This window comes from Mirounga leonina, unplaced genomic scaffold, assembly GCF_011800145.1.
Source record: "Mirounga leonina isolate KUSES-001 unplaced genomic scaffold, KU_Mleo_1.0 Mir_201, whole genome shotgun sequence".
NCBI lineage: Eukaryota > Metazoa > Chordata > Mammalia > Carnivora > Phocidae > Mirounga > Mirounga leonina.
Genome location: NW_023270504.1, coordinates 8,164,909 through 8,185,787, shown reverse-complemented (window position 1 = coordinate 8,185,787; position 20,879 = coordinate 8,164,909). Strand labels below are relative to the sequence as shown.

At 40.8% G+C, this 20,879-nt stretch overlaps 1 protein-coding gene across 9 annotated transcripts in view; it reads right to left on the bottom strand.

Moving 5' to 3' along the window:
* Nucleotides 1-20,879, bottom strand: part of ITPR2 (inositol 1,4,5-trisphosphate receptor type 2) — a 497,457-nt gene that overhangs the window by 45,254 nt on the left and 431,324 nt on the right. For 5 of the 9 annotated variants that reach the window (XM_035028030.1, XM_035028033.1, XM_035028036.1 and 2 more), the window contains 4 exons: nucleotides 16,017-16,147; nucleotides 14,743-14,908; nucleotides 3,876-4,036; nucleotides 2,661-2,668 (listed from right to left, as the gene is read on the bottom strand). In XM_035028030.1, coding sequence (XP_034883921.1) covers nucleotides 2,661-2,668; nucleotides 3,876-4,036; nucleotides 14,743-14,908; nucleotides 16,017-16,147 — 466 coding nt within the window. Of the gene's footprint in view, nucleotides 1-2,280; nucleotides 2,669-3,875; nucleotides 4,037-14,742; nucleotides 14,909-16,016; nucleotides 16,148-20,879 lie in introns of those variants that run through there. The other 4 variants (XM_035028031.1, XM_035028032.1, XM_035028034.1 and 1 more) reach the window with 2 other exon arrangements.

The following is a 20,879-nucleotide window of genomic DNA, read 5'->3' as shown; positions in this document are numbered from 1 at the left end:
GCATATTGATATAAATACTCCGTATTGACCTAGTAATAAAGTTGAAGCATTGGAGGTGAAAAAAATATATACTGAGGAGAGAAACATCCCCCAAACTTGTTATATTCTCATTTTCCTCATGTCACCATAAAGAAGGAGGCACTTCCGGGGCACCTGAGTGGCTCAGTTGGTTAAGCAGCTGCCTTCGGCTCAGGTCATGATCCCAGGGTTCTGGGATCAAGCCCCGCATCGGGCTCCCTGCTCATCAGGGAGCCTGCTTCTTCCTCTCCCTCTGCCTGCCTCTCTGCCTACTTGTGCTTTCTATCTCTCTGTCAAATAAATAAATAAATAAATAAATAAATAATCTTTAAAAGAAAAAAAAGGAAGGAGGCACTTCCTAAGGGTCTCAAAGTACAAATCAGATATACTTAAACAGTGTAGTAGAAGTTCTACTGATAAACAAGCACTTAAATCAACCTGGTAAATGAACTATTTTTAAGGAGCAAAAATAAAAGTGGTAGGAAAATGTCTGTAAGGTTTCCTTCCAAACTGTTATGAGTAGTTGCCTCTGGGTTGGAGAGAGGAAATATATAGTCTTTGAATTGAGTCGTAGACTTGCTTCAACTTGCTGTGTGCTCTAAAATCTCAATCTCTCTCTCTCCTTCTCTCTGAGGATCAGGATTACAAAGCCATAATCTCCACAGAGCTTGGAGTAACAGATTTTCTAAATTGGGTTCATTAGCTACAGATTTTTTGAAATGTTCCAAAAAGGCTATTCCAGTAAGTGAGCACTCTTCTGTGTAAATGACTTTTTGTTTCCATGTCCTGAGCTTAATAATTTCCCTCTTCCTTCTCCTGGCCATTGAAATTCAGAAACAGTGCTTGTTTTCTTGGCCATGCCCTGCTTGGATGAGAATGAGATAGTTCATATTGGAATAAGCTGGTGAGTGCTCCTCCCTCCTGTCACGGTTCTGGAGAGAGGTGATGGAATAGGATCGGCAGAAACATGGATAAGTACAGGGATCCTTAAAAATTCAAGTACAAGGGCTTGGCAAAATGCTGGTTTTCATGTTAAGGTGAAAGATGGGTCTTATGGTAAAGGCCACCTGGTGATTTCCTTATTACAAAACCCAAAGGCTCTGTTTGGCCAGTCTCTTCTTCATGGTCTCTCTGCAGCAATTAATGCTGTTGAAACTCTTGGCATTGTGAGGCTCATCTCTTGGCTTTTGACACACTCCACATCCTAGTTCTCTTTCTGCCCCTTTTATTGTCTTCCTTTCTACTTATTTTACTTGTCTTTGTTCTTTTTCCTGAATGGGGGATCCCCCAGGTTCTGTCTTGGGCTTTCTCTTCCTTTCTCTCTTTACACATTCTCCCTTCTCCCATCTCTCCATAATATGATGACTTCAACTGTCACTTCATGTGGACAGTCACAGTAAAAACTGTCAGCTACCGAGTACCTTCACTGCTAGCCACGTTTAACGTATTATCTCACTGATCTCACACCAATTTTCTTCCTTTTGGATGAGGAGACAGAGGCCCTGATAGGTTCAAAGATTGCCCAAGATATCCTAGACCACACAGCAAGTAAGTGACAGAGCTAAGGTCTGAGGCCAGATCTTTCTGGCTCGAAGGTTCATGCTGTTGTCACTACCCTGTCCCTCCTAATTTATGACTCAGCTTCTAGTCTCATTTTGAAATCAACAAGTGTTCTTCTATGAGCAGCCTCTCCTCTTGCAGAAGTCCTTCTGAAACCGATGCACCACCTTTCTCCCAATGACCAGGCTCACAACGTCAGGTGTCTTGGGCTCATCTTGTAGTCTACCGCCTCTCCTGATCCTCCCTACCCCGAATCTCATCAACTGCCAAATACCACCTCTGATTTCATCTTTCCCCTCTCCCAACCAGCCTATGCACCATGGCCTGACTACTGTTCTAGGCCACATCATTCCCGTAGTGAAATCCTTCAGTGGCTCCCAATTCCTGATGAAATGCTATCCCAAACTGACACTTACCACTCAAAAGTCCAAACTATTTTCTCTATCCTCTCTCTCAGAGTTCCTTTACAAGTGGACTATGTGCCAGTGAAACTGGGCCAATGTCCACCCGAATGTCTGAGTGTTCCATCTCTATGCCTTTGTTCAGGCTTCTCCCTCTTACAGGAACTCACTCTTAATCCAACAGACACCCCCAATCTACACAAATCCCACCCTGTCTGATATACTGCCCCCCAACACACACACACACACACAAACAAACAAACAATTCCCTTCCACCACCTCTCTGTTGGGTGTCACTCTACATGTTTAAGCCTTCGCAGATTTTCATTTGTTCCACTCTTGGGGAACTTAGCCTATTTTACTTTTGGCTTGTTATGCTCCTCTCCCTTTTATTAAGCTCTAAATTCCTTGGCAGAGAAGGAATGTGTCAGACTCTTCAGTGTATTCCCCCAAATCTTTTAGTCCAAGGGATGCAATAGATGCCCAGTAAATATATATTCATTAAATTGACTCAAACTTTGATAAAATATAGCAATGTGAAGTTGCATTTTAAACATAATGCTCTACATGTTTCTTCCCCAGCAAGCAGATGCAAAATATTTCACATAGATGGTCCCCGAACATCTTGAGATCAAGAATGTATAAATAACGACTATGAGTGCCTATATTCAAACCAATTACCTTTTTTCCTAATGCAGAAGGGAGAGAGGGCAGAAAAGGAAACATGGAGAAAAAAGAAACAATGTTAGGTTGTGCCCACTGTCACATAAGGAATGACAACTTCATAGTAAGATGCAAACCTCTAATCACATAGAACAACTTATAGTAGGATGCAAGTCAAAAAGAAAAAAACATGAAAAATGCTCAGCAATAAAAATTCAGTTTACATGTAGCCCTCCTGTGACATATAAATATTGTCAGGTAAGATAAATTACTGCAATGTTAACTTGCACTTATTAATATGTTACCCGCCAAACATATTCTTTGGTTGCTCCATCTACTGTAGTTTATGTCTTCCCACGTGCATGACCAGCTTCCAGAAAGAGGGACACACAGCCACTGTCACCTGGCTCTCCTGAAGCTTCAGCATTGGTGTTTACTAAATGTTACTCTTGGGACCAGGCAGCAAGGAGGATCATGACTCTTCTAAAGCCTCACTCTCAAATAGTTTTATAAGATTTTTGAGAAAAAAATTCCAACATACAGCTGTGTTTATTATAAGAATACAAGAATTTATATCGGATGCAGTAATACTCACTAAATGTGTATCATGATACACTAACGCTGTAACTTTGACTTCTCTTTAAGCCACTTAGTTTTAATCTTCTGTAAAACAGAAGAAAGTCCAAGTCATGAACAACCACAGCCTTTGCTACTGATCTTAATGAGGAGTTAGTTATAAGCAAGTAGGTATGGCAGAATCAGTGCCAATCATTACCAACACCCCAAACTGTATATAGCTTGGAAACCAGTGTTCTCTCATTGAGATCAAACATTATACTCTTCCCAAACACGGTTCAATTTCTTAAACTCCTGATTTCTGAAATCCAAGAATTTCTTAAAGTATGACTCTTCTGTTCATATTTGCCAATGGGAAAGTTCCAGATATGGGGAACTGAGATATCAGCAATGACACGAGGGCAGAAGATGACAGACGTGGCTGAGATGGTGCTATTCACTGCACAGAGAATTCTTCAGTAAATATCATCTGTGCACTTGAGACTTAGATTTGGTTTCTATAACCAAGAAGTCCAACGATTTAGCCAGTATGAGGATTGTTCATTGATTGACAGTCCTATTTATAAGTTAACACAATGACTGGGAGAAGGTAGGGTAGAGAAGGGGAAAGCATACAACTGCAACCTCGTCAAAGGTTCAAATGCTCTCATCACTCACCACAATCATTTGAGCCACATAACTTTCAGGTCCAGTGTATTCAGTTGGGTCTTTAACCTTCACCAGGACTAGGAAGTACAGATAATGCCACATATTGTGTTCTGACTTGATGTGCTCCTCAAATGAAACCGTTTTATTATCAAACTTGTCCCTCTCAAGTCCTGCAAAACACAGAAGACACAATGTATGTAATTTGTCATTTAATCAGCACTTACTTAGCATAAAAACAAAACATCACAATTACGTGAATAAAGGCTTTCTGCGAGTGTGCTAATTTAGAATGTTATGATTAAAAACAGCACAGTACACAAGACCTCCAGAAAAAAGGCCATAGCTTGTAGATTTCTTCCAAACTAACATTCTCCCCCCTCCATCCCCTATCCAATGGATCCTTGGAGATGTGTGGTCCTGTTATCATTGTAAAATTTGCAGATAATTTTAAATATAGCCATGTCAAAACTGTCCAATTAAACTGGCCACAAATCTAAGAAAAAGTAAAAATGATTGTGCAATAAAAGGCACGCTTGTTAATCAGGACATAAAAAATAAAAGTTATTTTATCCAGGAACTTGGGTAAAAAGAGGAGAGGCAGCTGAGAGAGTCATCTTGAAAACCATTTGTAATCAGCACAGGGCAAGCCAGCGTCCATAGTGATCTTTGCTCCGAGTGCAGTAGGGCTCCAGCCCTTTAGACTACTGTGCCTGGCATTTTAAGGAGGAGATGGTCTTTTCAATATCCAGAGCAGATTTTCAGCTGCTGGAAGGACACTGAGGAGAGGTTCTGCATAGTAAGATTCTTTTCTCTCAAGGGTTGAAGGGTGGATGAAAGAAAATGAATGGAGATGAAGAAAAACATCTATGGAAAAATGAATTCAATTGCCAAGTAAAATGGGATGTTGGGATTCAGTCTGGTTTTGCAGTGCAGATACTGGAGAAGAAACTAGGAAATTGAATTCCAATCCTGGCTATTCTTTTCTAAGCATAATTTAAAAAAGCCATTCAGGCTTGAAGAAGACTCTTTAAATAATAAGATATGAAGTACAATAAGTAAAAAGAAAAAAATCTGTCCCTAGTGGAAGGGTGACCTTTTAAATTATATTATTGGATATTTTAATGGAAAATACCATAAAATTAGCTGGCTGATGGTGATGCCTCATCTTATTTGACCCATCATCAGCTCGGCATGGCCCAAATAAAATCCATACTCTTCCCCAAAACTGCTCCACCCACAGTCCTCCTCTTCATTCCATGGCAACTCTAGTCTTCCAGTTGTTCAAGCCAAAAACCAAGGAGTCATCCTCAAATCCTTTCTCTCACCCATATCCAATTCATGTTGAAATTCTCTTGGCTCTACCTTCAACATATACGTGGAATCTGGTCCCTTCTCACGGCCTCCACAGCTGCCGCGCTTATCTGAGCCTTCATCATCTCTCACCTGGACTACTGCAATTGCCTCCCAGGCCCCCCTGTTTCCACTTCAACTCTCTGTGGCCTATACTCGACAGAGCAGCCACTGAGATACTTCAAAACCCAAGGTAGGATGGTGTCTCTCCTCTGTTCCAAACCCTGTGGTGGTTCTCCACCAACTCAACATAAAGATCAAAGGCCTTACAATGGCTTATGAGTAGGGTTGCCAGATAAAATATAGGATGCTCAGGTGAGACGAAGTTAAGTTTGAGGTTCAGATAAATAATGACCAGTTGTTGAGTATAAGTAGGTCCCATGTGGTATCTATTTGCTAAAGTGTAAGTGATTTAGCCCTATAGCCTCGCTGACCTTGTCTCTTACTCTCCTCCTCCTTGCGAGCTCCATCCAGCCATACTGGCCTCCTTGTTGCTCGCATGCAGACTCCTACTTCAGGGCCTTTGGACTGGTTGCTTCTTCTGTCCACAGCGCTCTTCTCTCTGGTGTCTCTCTAACTTGCTCACCTTTAAGCTTTTGCTCAAATCTCACCTTCTCCATGTGGCTTAACTTGATCACCCTATTTAGTCCTACAACCTGCCCCTTCACTTTTGCCAACAGCCTCAATCACTCTTTCTCTTTTATCCTCTTTTTCCTAGAGTGCTTATCACCTCCTAACAAAATGAACATAGCCACAACAAAGGTGTTAAATTAAACTGGACCACAAGTCTAAGATAAAGAGGTAAAAATGATTGTGTGAGAAAAAGCTTGCCTGCTTATTAGTACAGAAGAAAGGAATGCCATTTTATCTAGGAACTTAGATAAGAACTTATTATGTTTATTATTTATTGTGTGTCCAGGAGCAGATATATTCGTCTCTTTTCTTCACCAACAGTACTATAGCTAACCTGGGTGTCCGGTTTATAGTCAGCCCTGAATACAGTATTTATGGAATGAATTAAGAATATTTCACTAATAAAATGTTATTCCACATGGGTGACTATAATCAAAAACAGATTAATAACAAATCTTGTTGGTGATGTGGATGGCCTGGAGCCCTCATACTCTGCTGGTGGGAATGTGAAAGAGTACAGCTACTTTAGAAAACAGTTTGGCAGCTCCTCAAAAGGTTAAACATAGAGTGACCATATGACCCAGCAAGTCCACTTGTAGGTACCTAACCCAAAGAACAGAAAACACATGTCCACACAAAAGCTAGGGCATGAATGTGCACAATAGCATTATTCCTAAGAGCCAAAAAGTAGAAACAATCCAAATGTTCATCAATGAATGAAAAGATAAACAAAATATATCATATCATACAATGGAATTTTCAGCCATACAAAGGATGAAGCACTGATGTGTGCTACACCATGAATCTTGAAAACATCATACTAAGTAAAAGAAGCAGGCCCCAGAAGGCCACATATTATACGGTCCCATTTATGTAAGATGTCCAGGGGAGGCAAACCTGTAGAGACAGAAAGTAGATCAACAGTTGCCTAGGGCTGAGGAGGAGGAAAGGTTGGGGGTGGAGGGTTGGTGGGTGATGGTTAACAGGTATGAGGTTTCTTTTGGGGGCAATGAAAATGTTCTAAAATTGATTGTGATGATGGATGCACAACTCTGAATATATACTAAGAACCACTGAATTGTAGACTTTAAATGGGTGAGTTGTAGGGTATATAAATTATATCTCAATAGAACACTTAAAAAGAGAGAGAGAGAGAATGTTAAAGTAGATTTTCCCAGAGTTCAGTTCAAACAATTACCTTTCTGTTGCAAGGTACATAGGGCTATAAAAATAATGTGTCTACTATCAATTAATCTGTAATATGGTAGAGAAAACAGATAGCTTGCACTATATCCTGAAGTGGTATAAACTGCCAAGGAAGCACAGAGGAGGACAAAATGAATTGTGACAAGGTACATTTTAAAAGGTTTAAAAGAGGTGTAAAGCTTTAAGTGTCTAGCCTTGAAACAGGATTATGGCAAGTGGAAAAGAGATAAATGGTAATAAAAGCTAGCTAATTTTTATTGAGCACCTATTTGTGCTGACAACAACAGAAAGATGTTTAATTATGCTCTTATAATTACAATAATCCAACCTGACCTTTCAGCATGTGAGGAAAGAGATTCAGAAGAATTCAATAAATTGCTCAAGTTAACACCTCTCGTTAGTGGAGAAGTCGGTCGGTATATAAACAAAAAAATTTCTAGCTCAAAAGCCATGTTCTTTGGCCTTCTAGGCAAAGGAAGTGGCAGGGCAAAGCTACAGATGAAAGTAGATCACCTGTTTGGGGGAGCATCAATTCCTCCGAAGGGAACATTTGGAAATGAAGATGTAATGGTACATTTGGCACAAACCATGAAGAGTTTTATTTTTTTTTAAACTGTGAAGAGCTTTAAATGAAAAGCTATGGAAACTGCACTTTATCCAGAAGGCCTTTGAGTGGAGACTAGCCTGTTTAGAGTTGTGCTTCAGGTAACTTCCTGTGGTGGGATTTAGAGGAAGACTGGGAATAGAGGCTAAGAGTGGGGAGACTGGGGGACTAGGGTGGTGGGGGATGTAAAGGCAGGGAACTGGTTGTCTTTCATCTTCATTGGTTCTTGCTCTCTAAGCTTTGTCAGCCATTCCCACGGTTTCAGCCATGACTGTGCTGGTGATGTGGCCCCAGCACTGACCTTTCTTCTCGACTTCAGTTTCTATTTCCAGCTGTCTACTGGGTAAATCCCCTTGGCTCGCTTATGGGCATGTCATCAAAAATTTGTTTCTTTAGCTCTTCTTTACCTCTCTTAATGAAGTCCTTGTCAACCAGGGAACTTGAAGTCATCCTTGGACTCATACTCTGACAATGTACTCTGTGCACATTTCTTAGAGCGACTCTGACTTTCTCGCCATTCTCCAAACAAACCGTGTCCTTGGAAAATTCTATGCCTCCACCTCCTCTCTTTCCTGCCTTATAGGTATTCCTTCTTCAAGACCTAGCTCAACTACCACTGACTTGCACAGACACAGTTAGTGGATCCTCCCTGTGCCCATAACACTTTGCTATGAAAATTTATCTATTTCTATCTTAGCCTCTACCACTTTATTGTCTGGTTTATTTTTGTATTAGCAGCACCTGGCATAGTATCTGGAAAACAGTAGGCATTCAACTAACATTGACAGAATAATTGAAAAAAAAAGAAGAAGAGGGAGAGATTGAAGAGAAGTTTTTGGATGAAAATTTAAGAGGGCTTGATGTCCAATTAGAGGGACAGATTTAGGAGGAATCAAGAATGACCCTACAATTCCTGACCTGAATGACTGAATTTATGGTAATATCAGTACAGCAAGGAAAAACAAAAGAAGGAAGAGACTTTAGAGGGAAGATACATTTGACTGGGGATGTGCTGAATTTGTGATGCCTATAGAACAACCAGTGTTGGGCTGTTAGGTCCAAAGCTAGAAATTTTAAACAGAGACGTCAAGGTGTAAATATACTAATTCAAGGATAAGTGACATAAAATAAACAACGAAAGCCAGGGTATTGGAGGAGATGACCAAGGCGGAAAGAAAGGAAGGATAAGAGGAACTCTGTGCACTCAACACAAAGGTTTCAGAAAAAATAAGACGGTACCTATGTTGTGTTTCCCACAAAGTATGACTAAGGTGAGGACACTCACTCACCCATCACTATACCTCTTCTCAGCTGTATTTTTCTGCATAGCCCTTAGCATCATACCTTCTATGTGTGCTGGGAAATGAGCTCCATGATGGCAGTAAATTTTGTCTATTTTGTTTACTGCAGTACCCTGGTATATAGTAGATACTCAGTAAGTAACTGTTGAACAAATAAAGTATAAATGACCTTGATGCACAAGTACAGATAAAGAACTAATATACTAAGAGAAGAACACACTGCCCCTCTCTGTCAGGATAGCCTTTATCTCCTATTAAATCACCTAGAAAGATCTTCCATTCTAGGCACCTGACTACCATCAATCCTTTCTCCATTTTGGTATTTTTGTCACACTGATCTGTCAACATCTCCTTCTGGCTGGATTTTCAGCCTCTGGTAACTCAAAATTAATAATTAATATGGATACCAGCGCCAATTTGTTCCTATGCTTACTGCTTCAGCTCTGTCATCTGCTAATCATCACCCCATCGTGACCACCTTCTGGATCATTAGCAATTGTTCTCTGAGTCATAATTCTCAAACATCTGGTCATTGCCTTCAAGGCAAGGAACATCCCATCTGCTCTCATTGCCTGTCACAGAATCTACCTCCCCCTCTGTTGTTACTATGGGTGTCACGTGGTACGTGTGGTACTGGAGCCAATTCTCTCCTACTGTGGAGAGTCTCTCCTCTGTTGTTTGATACGATATCCCTCTTTGGATCACAACTTAACACCCAAATCTTACAGGAACCGTTTATCAATTGATCACCACTATTTTATAGCTACTAGTACAACCCCCAAGTGTCCCAACTGTCTAGATCATTCTTGTAATTAAGTTCTTTTAACATATATGGGATGTACTAGATCTTATATGTGGTAAGCAATTCCAGGAACGCACGCATATCTAGATATACATTATGATAATGCTTCTCACATATTTCTGCTAAAGGTCTTTTGAGGGCAGGGAGTAGAGAAACTTTATGCTGCTGAGGTCACAGGGGTGAGCAGCTACAAGCGCCTGGGATTACTTTTCAATTTAAAAAAAAATTCTGTTTTATTTTAAATGTTCACATTAAATTTGTTTTACTTTAAAAATTTATTTTACTTTATAGCATACTATTTGTTCTAATGTAAAAAATACTATTAAAACTTACTCTTAGGTTAAATTACCTAAATGGTCTCTCAGATTTTTGAATAAATGTGAAGCTTCTGTACAATAGACCATGTTGATCTAATATCTCCTCCTATGCCTCCTGATTTATCACCCTATAGCTCTGTGGTAATGTGTATGCTACCGAAACAATACCCTGAATGTGACAAAATTTAAAATAACTTGGAATTGGTACACCCAGGTTTTTTGTCTGCTGTATATATCAGTCTAGTACTTACCCAATTTATCTTCCTTTTGTAGGTTATCAGCCACATAAACATAGAGATAATATTAATTCAAGCTGATTTATTAAATAGTCATTCATTAAGCAAATATTTATGAATGGTCCTCAATACATACTAAGGAGTCATAAAAAAAATAAGTATCTTAAAGAAGGGAAATTAATGTGCATTAAGGGCTTACCCAGCTAAGCATTGAGCTAGGAATTTTGATACACATGATCTCAATTATACTCACTAAAACCGCAAAAGATGGCATTATATTCCCCATTTTCCAGATGAGGGAATAATAGTTCAAGGTGAAAAGGAAACTTGGCCAAGATCACATATCCAGGATATGAAACCAGTGTGTTTACTTAACCATAAAGTCCATGCCCTTTCTACGATGTGACAGTGTATAGCATCTGACAGAAATAAGACAACAAAAAATAAGTACGGTACCATACTGCTAAGTGTGATGTGAGCAATTTAGAAGCAGACATGTTTGCTGCTGGTTAGTGAAATCTGATAAGTCTTCATGGAATAATGGCATTAGAGCTGGCCTTAGAGAGAGGGTTGGAGTTGAACAGCTTAGGCGTTTGGGCATTCCAAATGGAAACACCGTAACTGAGAACACGTGGAGAGTCTCTAAGTTGAAGATGAGTAATGTAGTTGGGCTGGAAGTTGATCTATAAAGAGGGGAACATTGGGTGAAAAGGTGGGCAAAAAGGGGAGCTTGATTATGGAGCACATTATGCGCCAGGAAATTTGGAATTTTAGAGTTACAGACTATGCAATGCTATCGATAGACTTTTGAGTAAGGAAATGATGAAATCAAACTGGAAAAATTAGTCTGGCAGCATTGAGCAGAACATTTTGGGGTGTGAGCCAAGGTGAGCCTGAAAACCCAAGGTGTGGCTTGTGGGATGTGTGGAAGGAAGTGAGTGAGATGGGGAACACAGATTCATTAGCACATGGTAACTAGTGCACCTCAAACAGGAAAAAGGAGATGCTAAAAATGATGGAGAAGCTCCCAGCCTAGAAAACTGAAGGCCCAGTGGGATGTCGTCAATGGCAATACAGAGATCAGGATAAACTGCTAGGTCAGAAGAAGAAGATGGAAAGGCAAGCGGCACTGGTTTTCAGACATGGTAGATGTGGCTGCCAAAAGTCATGCCTGCATAGGTGTCCGTCAACAACTGAAAACAAAGGACAAAAGCCTGGAAAGAGGTTGGAGCTGTGGTTGCACATTTGGCAATAATAAAATCCGAACCGCTTATCCAGTGGTTGGGAGAAGACTTGTGATAGAACGAGAAAATGAGCAATCCAAGGCAGAAGAAAAGGTCAGCAGGAACCTAATGGGGAGAGTTAAGAAAAACATTCAATCTGGTGATGAGGGTTATTGTGATGTTTTAAGGAATTTATAAGTTACAGGTTTTTTTAAGTAACTGTGAAAGCCAAAGAGAATTTTGACAGCAAAGGGAAAGCCTAGAGGAGCAGGAATGGTACTTAAGCGATGGGCTTGCTTTGCTGTTCATCTTTCTTGTTAGAATGTCGGGGGAAGGATCACGGCCTCAAATGAGGCTCACATCTAACTGATACATTCTTCCAAAGAACCCTTTCTTCCAAGGTTGCACGCTGACATAATAGTTACTATGATTGTGAAGGGAAGGACTTAGAGGAAGCACTATAAAACAAGACCATGAGACACACACAAAGATTTTCAAGGGCAGCATGTCTTTTCCTCCACAGAACTCACTCTTCCATACAATGCCTCTCTTCCCCAAACCGCTGAATGATTGTACGATACCTTCCTTGGCCCCATCCCAATCTTGCTTCCCTCCATCTAGTCTAGATATATAAAGAAAGACTCTTCTTTCTGCCTCATTTCCTTCTGGTAAATCTCCCCCAGCATTGTGTAACTTATCCTCATGGAAAGTACTCCATCTTTATTCTGAATCACCTGAATGAGAAATCCAAAGGCTCTATTTGGCATAATATGTTACTGGCCTTCTCTGCTTTGAAATAGTTGATAATCAATCACTTTCTTTCCAAGGCTGTGTCCTCCCCTCATATCCATATGACACAAATTCTTGGTTCTCCTCACACCATTCTGACTGGAAAGATCTATGTGTGTGTGCGTGCATTGACCCTGTTTCTCTCAACTCTTCAGTGCTGATATTTCCCACTTTAAACCCCATTTTCTTCTCTTCCCCCTCTGAAGTCTTTCCCATGCTCTGGCTTTGGCTACCACACACAGACGGAGGATTCCCCAATAACTGTCTCTAGTGCAGACTCATTCTCTGAGGCTCAGACCCATGCTGACCTCTGTGCTGGGTGTGGCCCACTGGGGTGTTGAGTACACACTGCAATTTCAGTATTTCCAAAGCCAAACTCAGCATATTCCTCTCCAAATCTTTTCTTCTTTTCTTCTCAAACTCAACAGTTGGTACTACCACCCACCCACACACCCAACTATCTTTCATATTCATTCCTAACCACTGAGATTTTAAAAGTCTGTCTCTAAGTATTCCATGACCCTGTCCTCTACCCTTAATACTGCACCCTAACTTTCCTGCATCAAAGTTTTGTTACCTTTCACTTGGACTATGTCCCCTGAAAAACAACTTCTGTAGCTGCCCCATTGCTCTAAAACAAAAATTAGACCCTGTACTCTTCTACTTAAATTCTTTAATGGTTCAGCATCCTCTATAAGTCTACAGGACAAAGTCTAAGTCTTTTAACATAAAAGGCCATGTTCTGGTGAACCTCTTCTTGGGGCATAGACTGCACTGAAATTCATGCTCCAGCAACACTGAGCTCCTTTTAGTAACTGAAGACTCCCATTGTGCTGTTCTTCCCTTCATGCCTGTTCTTATGCTGGTCACTCTGCTGCCACCCACTTAATTTTTTTAAAGATTTTACTTATTTATGTGAGAGAGAGAGAGCACGAGTAGGGGGAAGGGTAGAGGGGAGAAGCAGATTCCCCACTGACGTGAAGTGGGGCTTGATCCCAGGACCCCGGGATCATGACCTGAGTTGAAGGCAGATGCTTAACCTACTGAGCCACCCAGGCGCCCTGCTTCTACTCACTTTAATATGACTAGCTACCTTCTATCTTTTACCATCAGTTCAGTGACCATCTCTTTTAAAAGCCTTTCTTGACTCTTTCTTGCTTGCCCCCACCACAACCTGAAGGGGTATAACAGCCTGTGAACTTCTCTATCATGTCTCTTAACACACTAGATAGCAGTGATACTTATTGTGTTTGTATTCCACACTAGATTGTAAACACCCTGAAGATGGGCATGTCCAACTCATGTTTGTTTCCTTGGAATACAGTTCATTGTTACAGGTTAGTACTTGGTACACTCTGAGTGTTGAAGGAATGCTGGAAAGGTTTGGGAGACCCATTGAGGAGAATGAGACAATTGACAAAAAGTGAATCAAGGAGGGAATGGGATTTATTGAGGGCTCAATTTGAGTTATATAGAATAATGTTGTAGTGAAGCCCTTATGCTTGTTATGTGACTTTAACCAAAAGATTCTTCAGCTCAACATGGTGAAATAGATGGTGAGGAAAACCTGGACTTAGTGAATATTCAAAGAGAAAGAAGAACTCTAGGATGCTAGGTCAGCTACAGAGACTACCAAAGGACTGAAATACATTGAGAAGAGGGTAGAGCAAAAGGGAATGATGAGGGCAAGGAGAGAGTTGGGTCAGTCTGAGAGCTAACAATGGGCAAAGGGGAAGAGAGTGTGGTGTGTGTGTGTGTGTGTGTGTGTGTGAGAGAGAGAGAGATGAAAAACTGAGAGAAGTACAGTCAGTGAATAGAAGTTCAAGCTGCTAGAGAAATCATCTGTGGATTCATAATCCAACAAAATAAAATAAAAATCATTCTGTCATTTAATCAATATGTTATTGTGATTAAAAATCTGTTTGCCAGTTGGTGTAACCTTTTGAAATTTTGCAACACATTCTACAGTCAGAGAGTCATACAAATTGCAGAAATAATGACAAGATAGCTTTCGGATATAATTCTTCTATCTATTTCTGGAAGCAGAGAACCCTAGTCTAATGCTCGGTTACATAATTTTTGTCCAGCTTTCATTTTAAAATTATTTTTCCCAGGGTGCCTGGGTGGCTCAGTTGGTTAAGCGACTGCCTTCAGCTCAGGTCATGATCCTGAAGTCCCTGGATCGAGTCCCGCATCGGGCTCCCTGCTCAGCGGGGAGTCTGCTTCTCCCTCTGACCCTCCTCCCTCTCATGCTCTCTGTCTCTCATTCTCTCGCTTCCAAATAAATAAATTCTTAAAAAAAAAAAACACAAATTAAAATTATTTTTCCCAAAGCATGACAAATAAAAATCACTCTAGCCCCTCCTTCCTCCTGGATAGTTTCTTCACCTATTTTAGTATCCTGAGAACACTTACCACAGATGAAGCAAGTTGTCTTTAGAATTTCTTCTTTTTTCTGTTTTTCACTTCTGAGATCAGCAAAAGTATCAATGATAACACCAAAAATCAAGTTAAGGACAATAATGATGACAATGAAATAAAAAAGAAGGTCATACACCACTCGGGCAGCAAACAAGGGCTCCTGAAATAAAAATTTAAAAAAAATGTATATGTATACATATTTTCAAGGTACGTTGATTTGACATACAGTCTAGCATAGAGAATATATTTAATAAATGTTTGCTGAGTGAGTATAAATAGTGCTCCAAGTTGGAAAAAATAAGACCCACTTTCTGTCTTCATTTTCTTTCCTTTAAGTGTTGTGAGATAAACCTCACATCTGTTCTCAGAGCCCCTTCCATTCTCCAGGACTTATGCCCTCTCATCAATGGGGAACGTACCTTTTATTAAAAACCACTGTACTGTATCATTCTGCTAAATGCATTTTGGCACATTGGGATCCCATCCCAGAAGCTGCACGAAAGGTAGACAAGTAGCAATTCCCAAGGTCAGCAATTAGGGAGCTGAGAAGGACCTAATGCCTAATCAATTTCCAGAGTAGGTTTTGTTCTTGGCCTTATAGGGTCAAGTACAGACAGCTCCAGCTTACTTCTACCTGATGGGCAGTATTAAAGCACACATTAGAGATGCTGCAATCCAGCCATTTCATAGATGAGGAACCATCAGATGAACTGACAATACGCCACAGCTGGCTTATTGCAGAACTCAGATTTCTCAAGCCTTCAGCCTGGTGCTTGAGCTTTTGCAGCTAATGAGAAATTTTTTAGCCTTGCCATTTTAATATATGAAATCATTTTAGAATTTGTTCAAATTTTATATTCATCGTGGATAAATAATGGCCGCTATTACTATTCAGAGGCAAAGAGTACATCTTCATGTCTGAGAAGCCTGATGGACAAGAGGCAGCCTAGTTTCTGTTATTTATGCAACCATTAACTCCTCTACCAAGTTTGTAGTCATGATCTCATGGTTGTAATACAATACACAGTTCAAACTTGGAACCTTTTCATAACCCTACTAACAGACATATATTTTTTTAGGACGTTAGCTATTTCTGTGTAGCTCTAATATACAATTAATTGGTTTTAATGGCCACCATTATACATACGTTTAAAGCAAATGACACAATATAGCATCTTGAAGACAAAAATTGTGTTGTAGATGCTGTTAAGAAAATTTTAAAAAATGCTTATGTTCTTCTTAAAAAAATATTTTATTCTCCAGCTTACATCTTTCGACGGCCTTCTGAGAACGTCTCCCACACCGCCGCCATTCCGGAGGCCCTGGTTCAGGACGGTGACGATGCACATAAGGAGAGTATCACATGTCCTTTCAATTCCATCCTCATACTCTTCATCAGCTATAAAAACACACAAGTTAAACCAGGCAGCAAACTCATGTTTTAGATATGCTATTGTCTACTTCCAAATAGCCATTCCTTCACAACTGTGCCATGAAATAATTTTTTGAAGCAAATAGCACGTATTTGACTTGTAGTAGCCCATGACTGATACAGGCTGAGAAGGCCACACAACAGTATTCTGAAATATTTGTTTTCTTCCAAGAGTGACAAATGGCAGAATGGAAAGGACAACATAAGGAAAGCTCATCTGCCTGGTGCACTGTTGTGGTGCGGGGAGGTTGTGGTAAGACCTCAGGAAGACAGTCCACTCACCCAGGAAGCAAAGATATTGCAGGAAAAAGAGTGCACAAGGAAGCCAGGTGCGCATGGCTCCGAACTCTACTCTGTCCCAGTACTGAGACTTGGGCAGTCACTTGACCTCACTATCCTCATCTGTAAAATGGGGATGTCTGATTAAGGATGAAACCCTTCAGAAGATTATATTTGGGATATGTAAAACACTGAACAGGGATTAGAATACACATGGTAGGTGCTTAAGAATTAGGGCAGATATTCTTTCATTAATTTAGTTAAGCATCTAAGCTCTTTTAATGATGAGCATTGAGCTATGGACAAGAAGCACAATATATTTATGTGAACAATTTATTTTATGTGGATGTACTTATGTGAAAATATTTAGGGAGAAACGAGGAGACAGAAAAGATAAAATGTGACAAAAAAAATTCCTGGTCTTAATTTGGTTTAAAGGTAAACTTGGTAATAATTTCCCAGTCATTTAAAATAGTGAAAAGTTCATACTGTATTAGAATCAGGATTTCTGGGGCGCCTGGGTGGCTCAGTTGGTTAAGCGTCCAACTCTTGGTTTCGGCTCAGGTCGCAATCTCAGGGTCATGAGATCGAGCCCCATGTCCGACTCTGCATTCAGTGTGGAGTCTGCTTGAGATGTTTCCCCCCCACTCCCCCCCCGCTCCTCCCCCACTTTGCACACACTTTCTCTCTCTAAAATAAATAAATAAATAAAATCTTAAAAAAAAAAAGAATCGGATTTCCTAAAATTGATAAGTGAGCAGAAATGTGTTTTTCTTGTTACAAGGCTAAAGAACCATAGTGGTGTCGAATTTTGGAATTGTGTAGCCACAGGCACAAATGTAAAAACAACCAAAGGGGAAAAAAGAAAAAGAAACAGTCTAATTTTGTCTACATGATCCATGACCAATAGCCTGTTTGGTACTTTGTTACAAAAAGGCTGATTTTCCTCTTGTGAACTGACTTTATTTTAACTTCACATCTATAGATGGGAGGATCCTGATATTTTCCCTTTACTCAGAGCGGTTTCTTTTTAAAACATAAATATATACCCCAAGAGGAGGGCGGAAGTCAGAGATGGGTAGGCATGATGTTGCAGCATCAAAGCTAACAGCCAGGTCTGTGCCGGACCACTTACCTTCGAGGTGAGCCTCAAGGCACATTCTGATTTAGAAAGCAGAAGAAATAAAGCTGCCTTTGGAGGAAGGAGAAATAGGGAAGAGGTGAGGCTTGTGGGGAGGAGATAAGGCAGGCAGAGAAAGCTCTGTCTGCAAAACATGCTAGTTAGGCCCCCGACACCTGAAGGTGGGTTCTAACGTGATGGCCAGGAAGAACGTGAAGAAAACTAGTTAGAAATGGGTAAGGGAATTAAAGGAATTTTTATAGAGGGATGTGGTTTTCCAGTAATGAGGTCATATGGAATATGTCTATATGCTACTTTGCCATGGTTAGACGTTCAGTCAAAGCAATCTTATATTTAGTGGCAGGATCTTCATATAGTCAATCAGCAACTACCTGGTCATGTGACATAAATATATACTGAAGACTTAACAAAGTGCCAGGTTAGTCAGTCCATAGAAGCTACATGAAAGTGCTCCCATCTCTTCCTAAGAATTTTTTTTTTAAAGATTTTATTTATTTATTTGAGAGAGAGAGAATGAGAGACAGAGAGCATGAGAGGGAGGAGGGTCAGAGGGAGAAGCAGACCCCCTGCTGAGCAGGGAGCCCGATGTGGGACTCGATCCCGGGACTCCAGGATCATGACCTGAGCCGAAGGCAGTCGCTTAACCAACTGAGCCACCCAGGCACCCTCTTCCTAAGAATTTAAAAATGAGGCTGTTCATTCGTTAACAGGTGAGCTAGTAAAATCCACACACAATTCATGTGATTAGCCATTGTGAAATAAAATAGATTGGCTGCAAATACATAAAATGAGAGTATTGACTTTGTGTATAGCATGTACGCAGGGGGAGAATGCCCAGGCCAGGTCAATGACAGCAACAGTCCAGTCAACCCACTCCGTAAGAATTGGTGCGACGGCGTGTTAGTTTTATACAGGAGCCTCCATGAGTTTGGTTAACAAACCTCTATCTTTGTGAGATGGATTTAATCACAATACTTTAAGCCAAGTTCCCTTGCCTGCAGGCTAAAAGCCAGGCCCTGAGTCATAGTAGATTCACCTAAGTAAATGCCACCTTGTGGAGACCTACCTACATAACCAGCAGGCCCTCCCCATGCCAAACCTGCTTCAGTTCACTGTTTCCACAGACCCTGGGCCAGGTGCTAGGTAGACAGGTGGAAAGAGGAAAGTGTGGCAGCCCCTAGGAGATTTATGGTTTCCTAGGAAAGGTGGGTCAGCAGATGAACAAAGGCAATGTCCTATCCCAGGATACCGTGCAGACAGGTTAGTGTGCATCTCACGGGGGCAGGGGGCATCAGGGATAGCATCTTGAAGAAGGTGGCACCTGAGTTGAATATTGAAAGAGACACATGCCTGGCCAGTAATATCAGCAAAGTAAGACATTCTAGGCAGAGAAAAGAGGATGAGCGTTTGAGGAACTGCAGGTGCACTGGAATGACTGGGCCTTTGGTGCATGCAGACAAGTGTGAGAAGAGAAACAGGAAGGGACCTGTTCACTATGGAGAGACTCATACGCCTAGCTAAAGAGTTTAAACTTTATCTTGAAAGCCCAGGGGAGCCGCTGGAGAACTTTAAACAGGGGCAAGGTGGTTTATCATCTAGCTAATGAAATAGTATGAGATAAAACATTTACTTAAATAACAAGACAAGTTAACATGTGATTACAGCCACAGAAGTGGTGCAAAGAGATCAGAATAGAGAGCATTTAATACTAGGGATAATGAGTGGGGAGTCCCTCTAATTAACGTAGACTCTGAGTTTGCCTCAAATAGTCAAGGGATTAAAACAGTAGCAGAGAGGCATTCCCATGGTATGGCCAGAGAGCGCAGGAGGTAGGAAACTCTTTCTTATATGATGAACATCAAATAAGCCAGCATTTGGAGGAATGGAAGATAAAGCTGGGGAGATAAACTGGGAGCTCTCTGAGAGTTTGGGGTTTATTTGGCAGGCAATGGAGCATCATGAAAATCTCAAGTTGGGGGTAAGGGGGAAATATTCAAAGCAGTGATTTCTGACAAGTGATCTAGTGGTGATACAGTAGGCGAATTGAAGAGGAGAGAATGACTGGAGATAGAAAGACTGCTTAAGAGGCATAATGTGTGACAAGCCTCAACCAGGAGTCATGGCCATGAGAATGGAAAGGATGGATGAACAGGGGCTGGCATGACCCTAGGCCCGAGGGGGAAGGCAGGGTTACACATCCCGCTGGAGCTTCCGGCCAGAGCTGACTTGGGAATGGGCAGTCCCATTAGGCCACAGAAATGGACAACTGAGAAGGAGGAGCTGAATGCAAGGTGTTATGATGAAGGCAAGGCAAGAATTTCAGATGATTGTAGGATGAGAAGATGAGAAGGCATTTTTCAAAGCTAGAGAGCACAAGAGAGCTGGGAGAGTACTGTGATCCAAAATTCAGGAAGAAAATAATGTAAAGATGGAGAAGACACCAAAAAATGTAAAAATTATGGGAAGAGTCAAAAGCAATGAGAAGCAAGAAAAGGTCTCTGGATTGAACATTCAGGTCATCAGGAGACGACAGGAAGACAGCAAATAGTGAAACAGAAGATGGTTGATGCAGAAATCGAAGGAGAAAGTGCAGGCCAGTTGTTTTATCGGAAACCCTGGTCCTGAAAAGGAGATGGATTCGTGTGGGCAGGTAACAAGATTGCAGAGGAAGGTTCAAACTGAGGCAGCAAGGCAGTTCCAGGTACAAGAACGAACAATGGGCTAGCTAACAATGGCAAGGGAGTAATGATGAAATCAGGTGGTTATAAAAGGAGTGAGAGAGGGGTGTCTGGTGGCTCAGTTGGTTTGAGCGGAAGACTCTTGGTTTCTGCTCAGGTCATGATCTCAGGGTTGTGAGATCTGAGCCCTGCCGGCAGGCTCCGCCCTCAGCAGAGAATCTGCTTGAGATTCTCTCTCCCTCTAAATAAATCTTTAAAAAAAAGAAGTGAGAGTGCATGCTTGCGTACAGGCGAAAGGAAAGAATTAGTGGAAATAGATGTGTAATGTGGACACATTTAAAAAAACTAAATATATATATACATGTAAGGAACTTAGAACATCACTTGGCACATAGGGGGTAACAAATCTAGGTGTCATAATTATCATTATTACCGATAGATGGCTATAAAATCTTATGCAAAGTTATAGTTTTAACATAACCAACTTTATACTTGAACGAGATGAGACGAAATTATCTTCATTTTCAATTGAGCATTAGTAAAATAAAGTATCTTTTCTTAATTCATAACAGAAATTAAAGTGTTCTGTACAAAGAAAGGA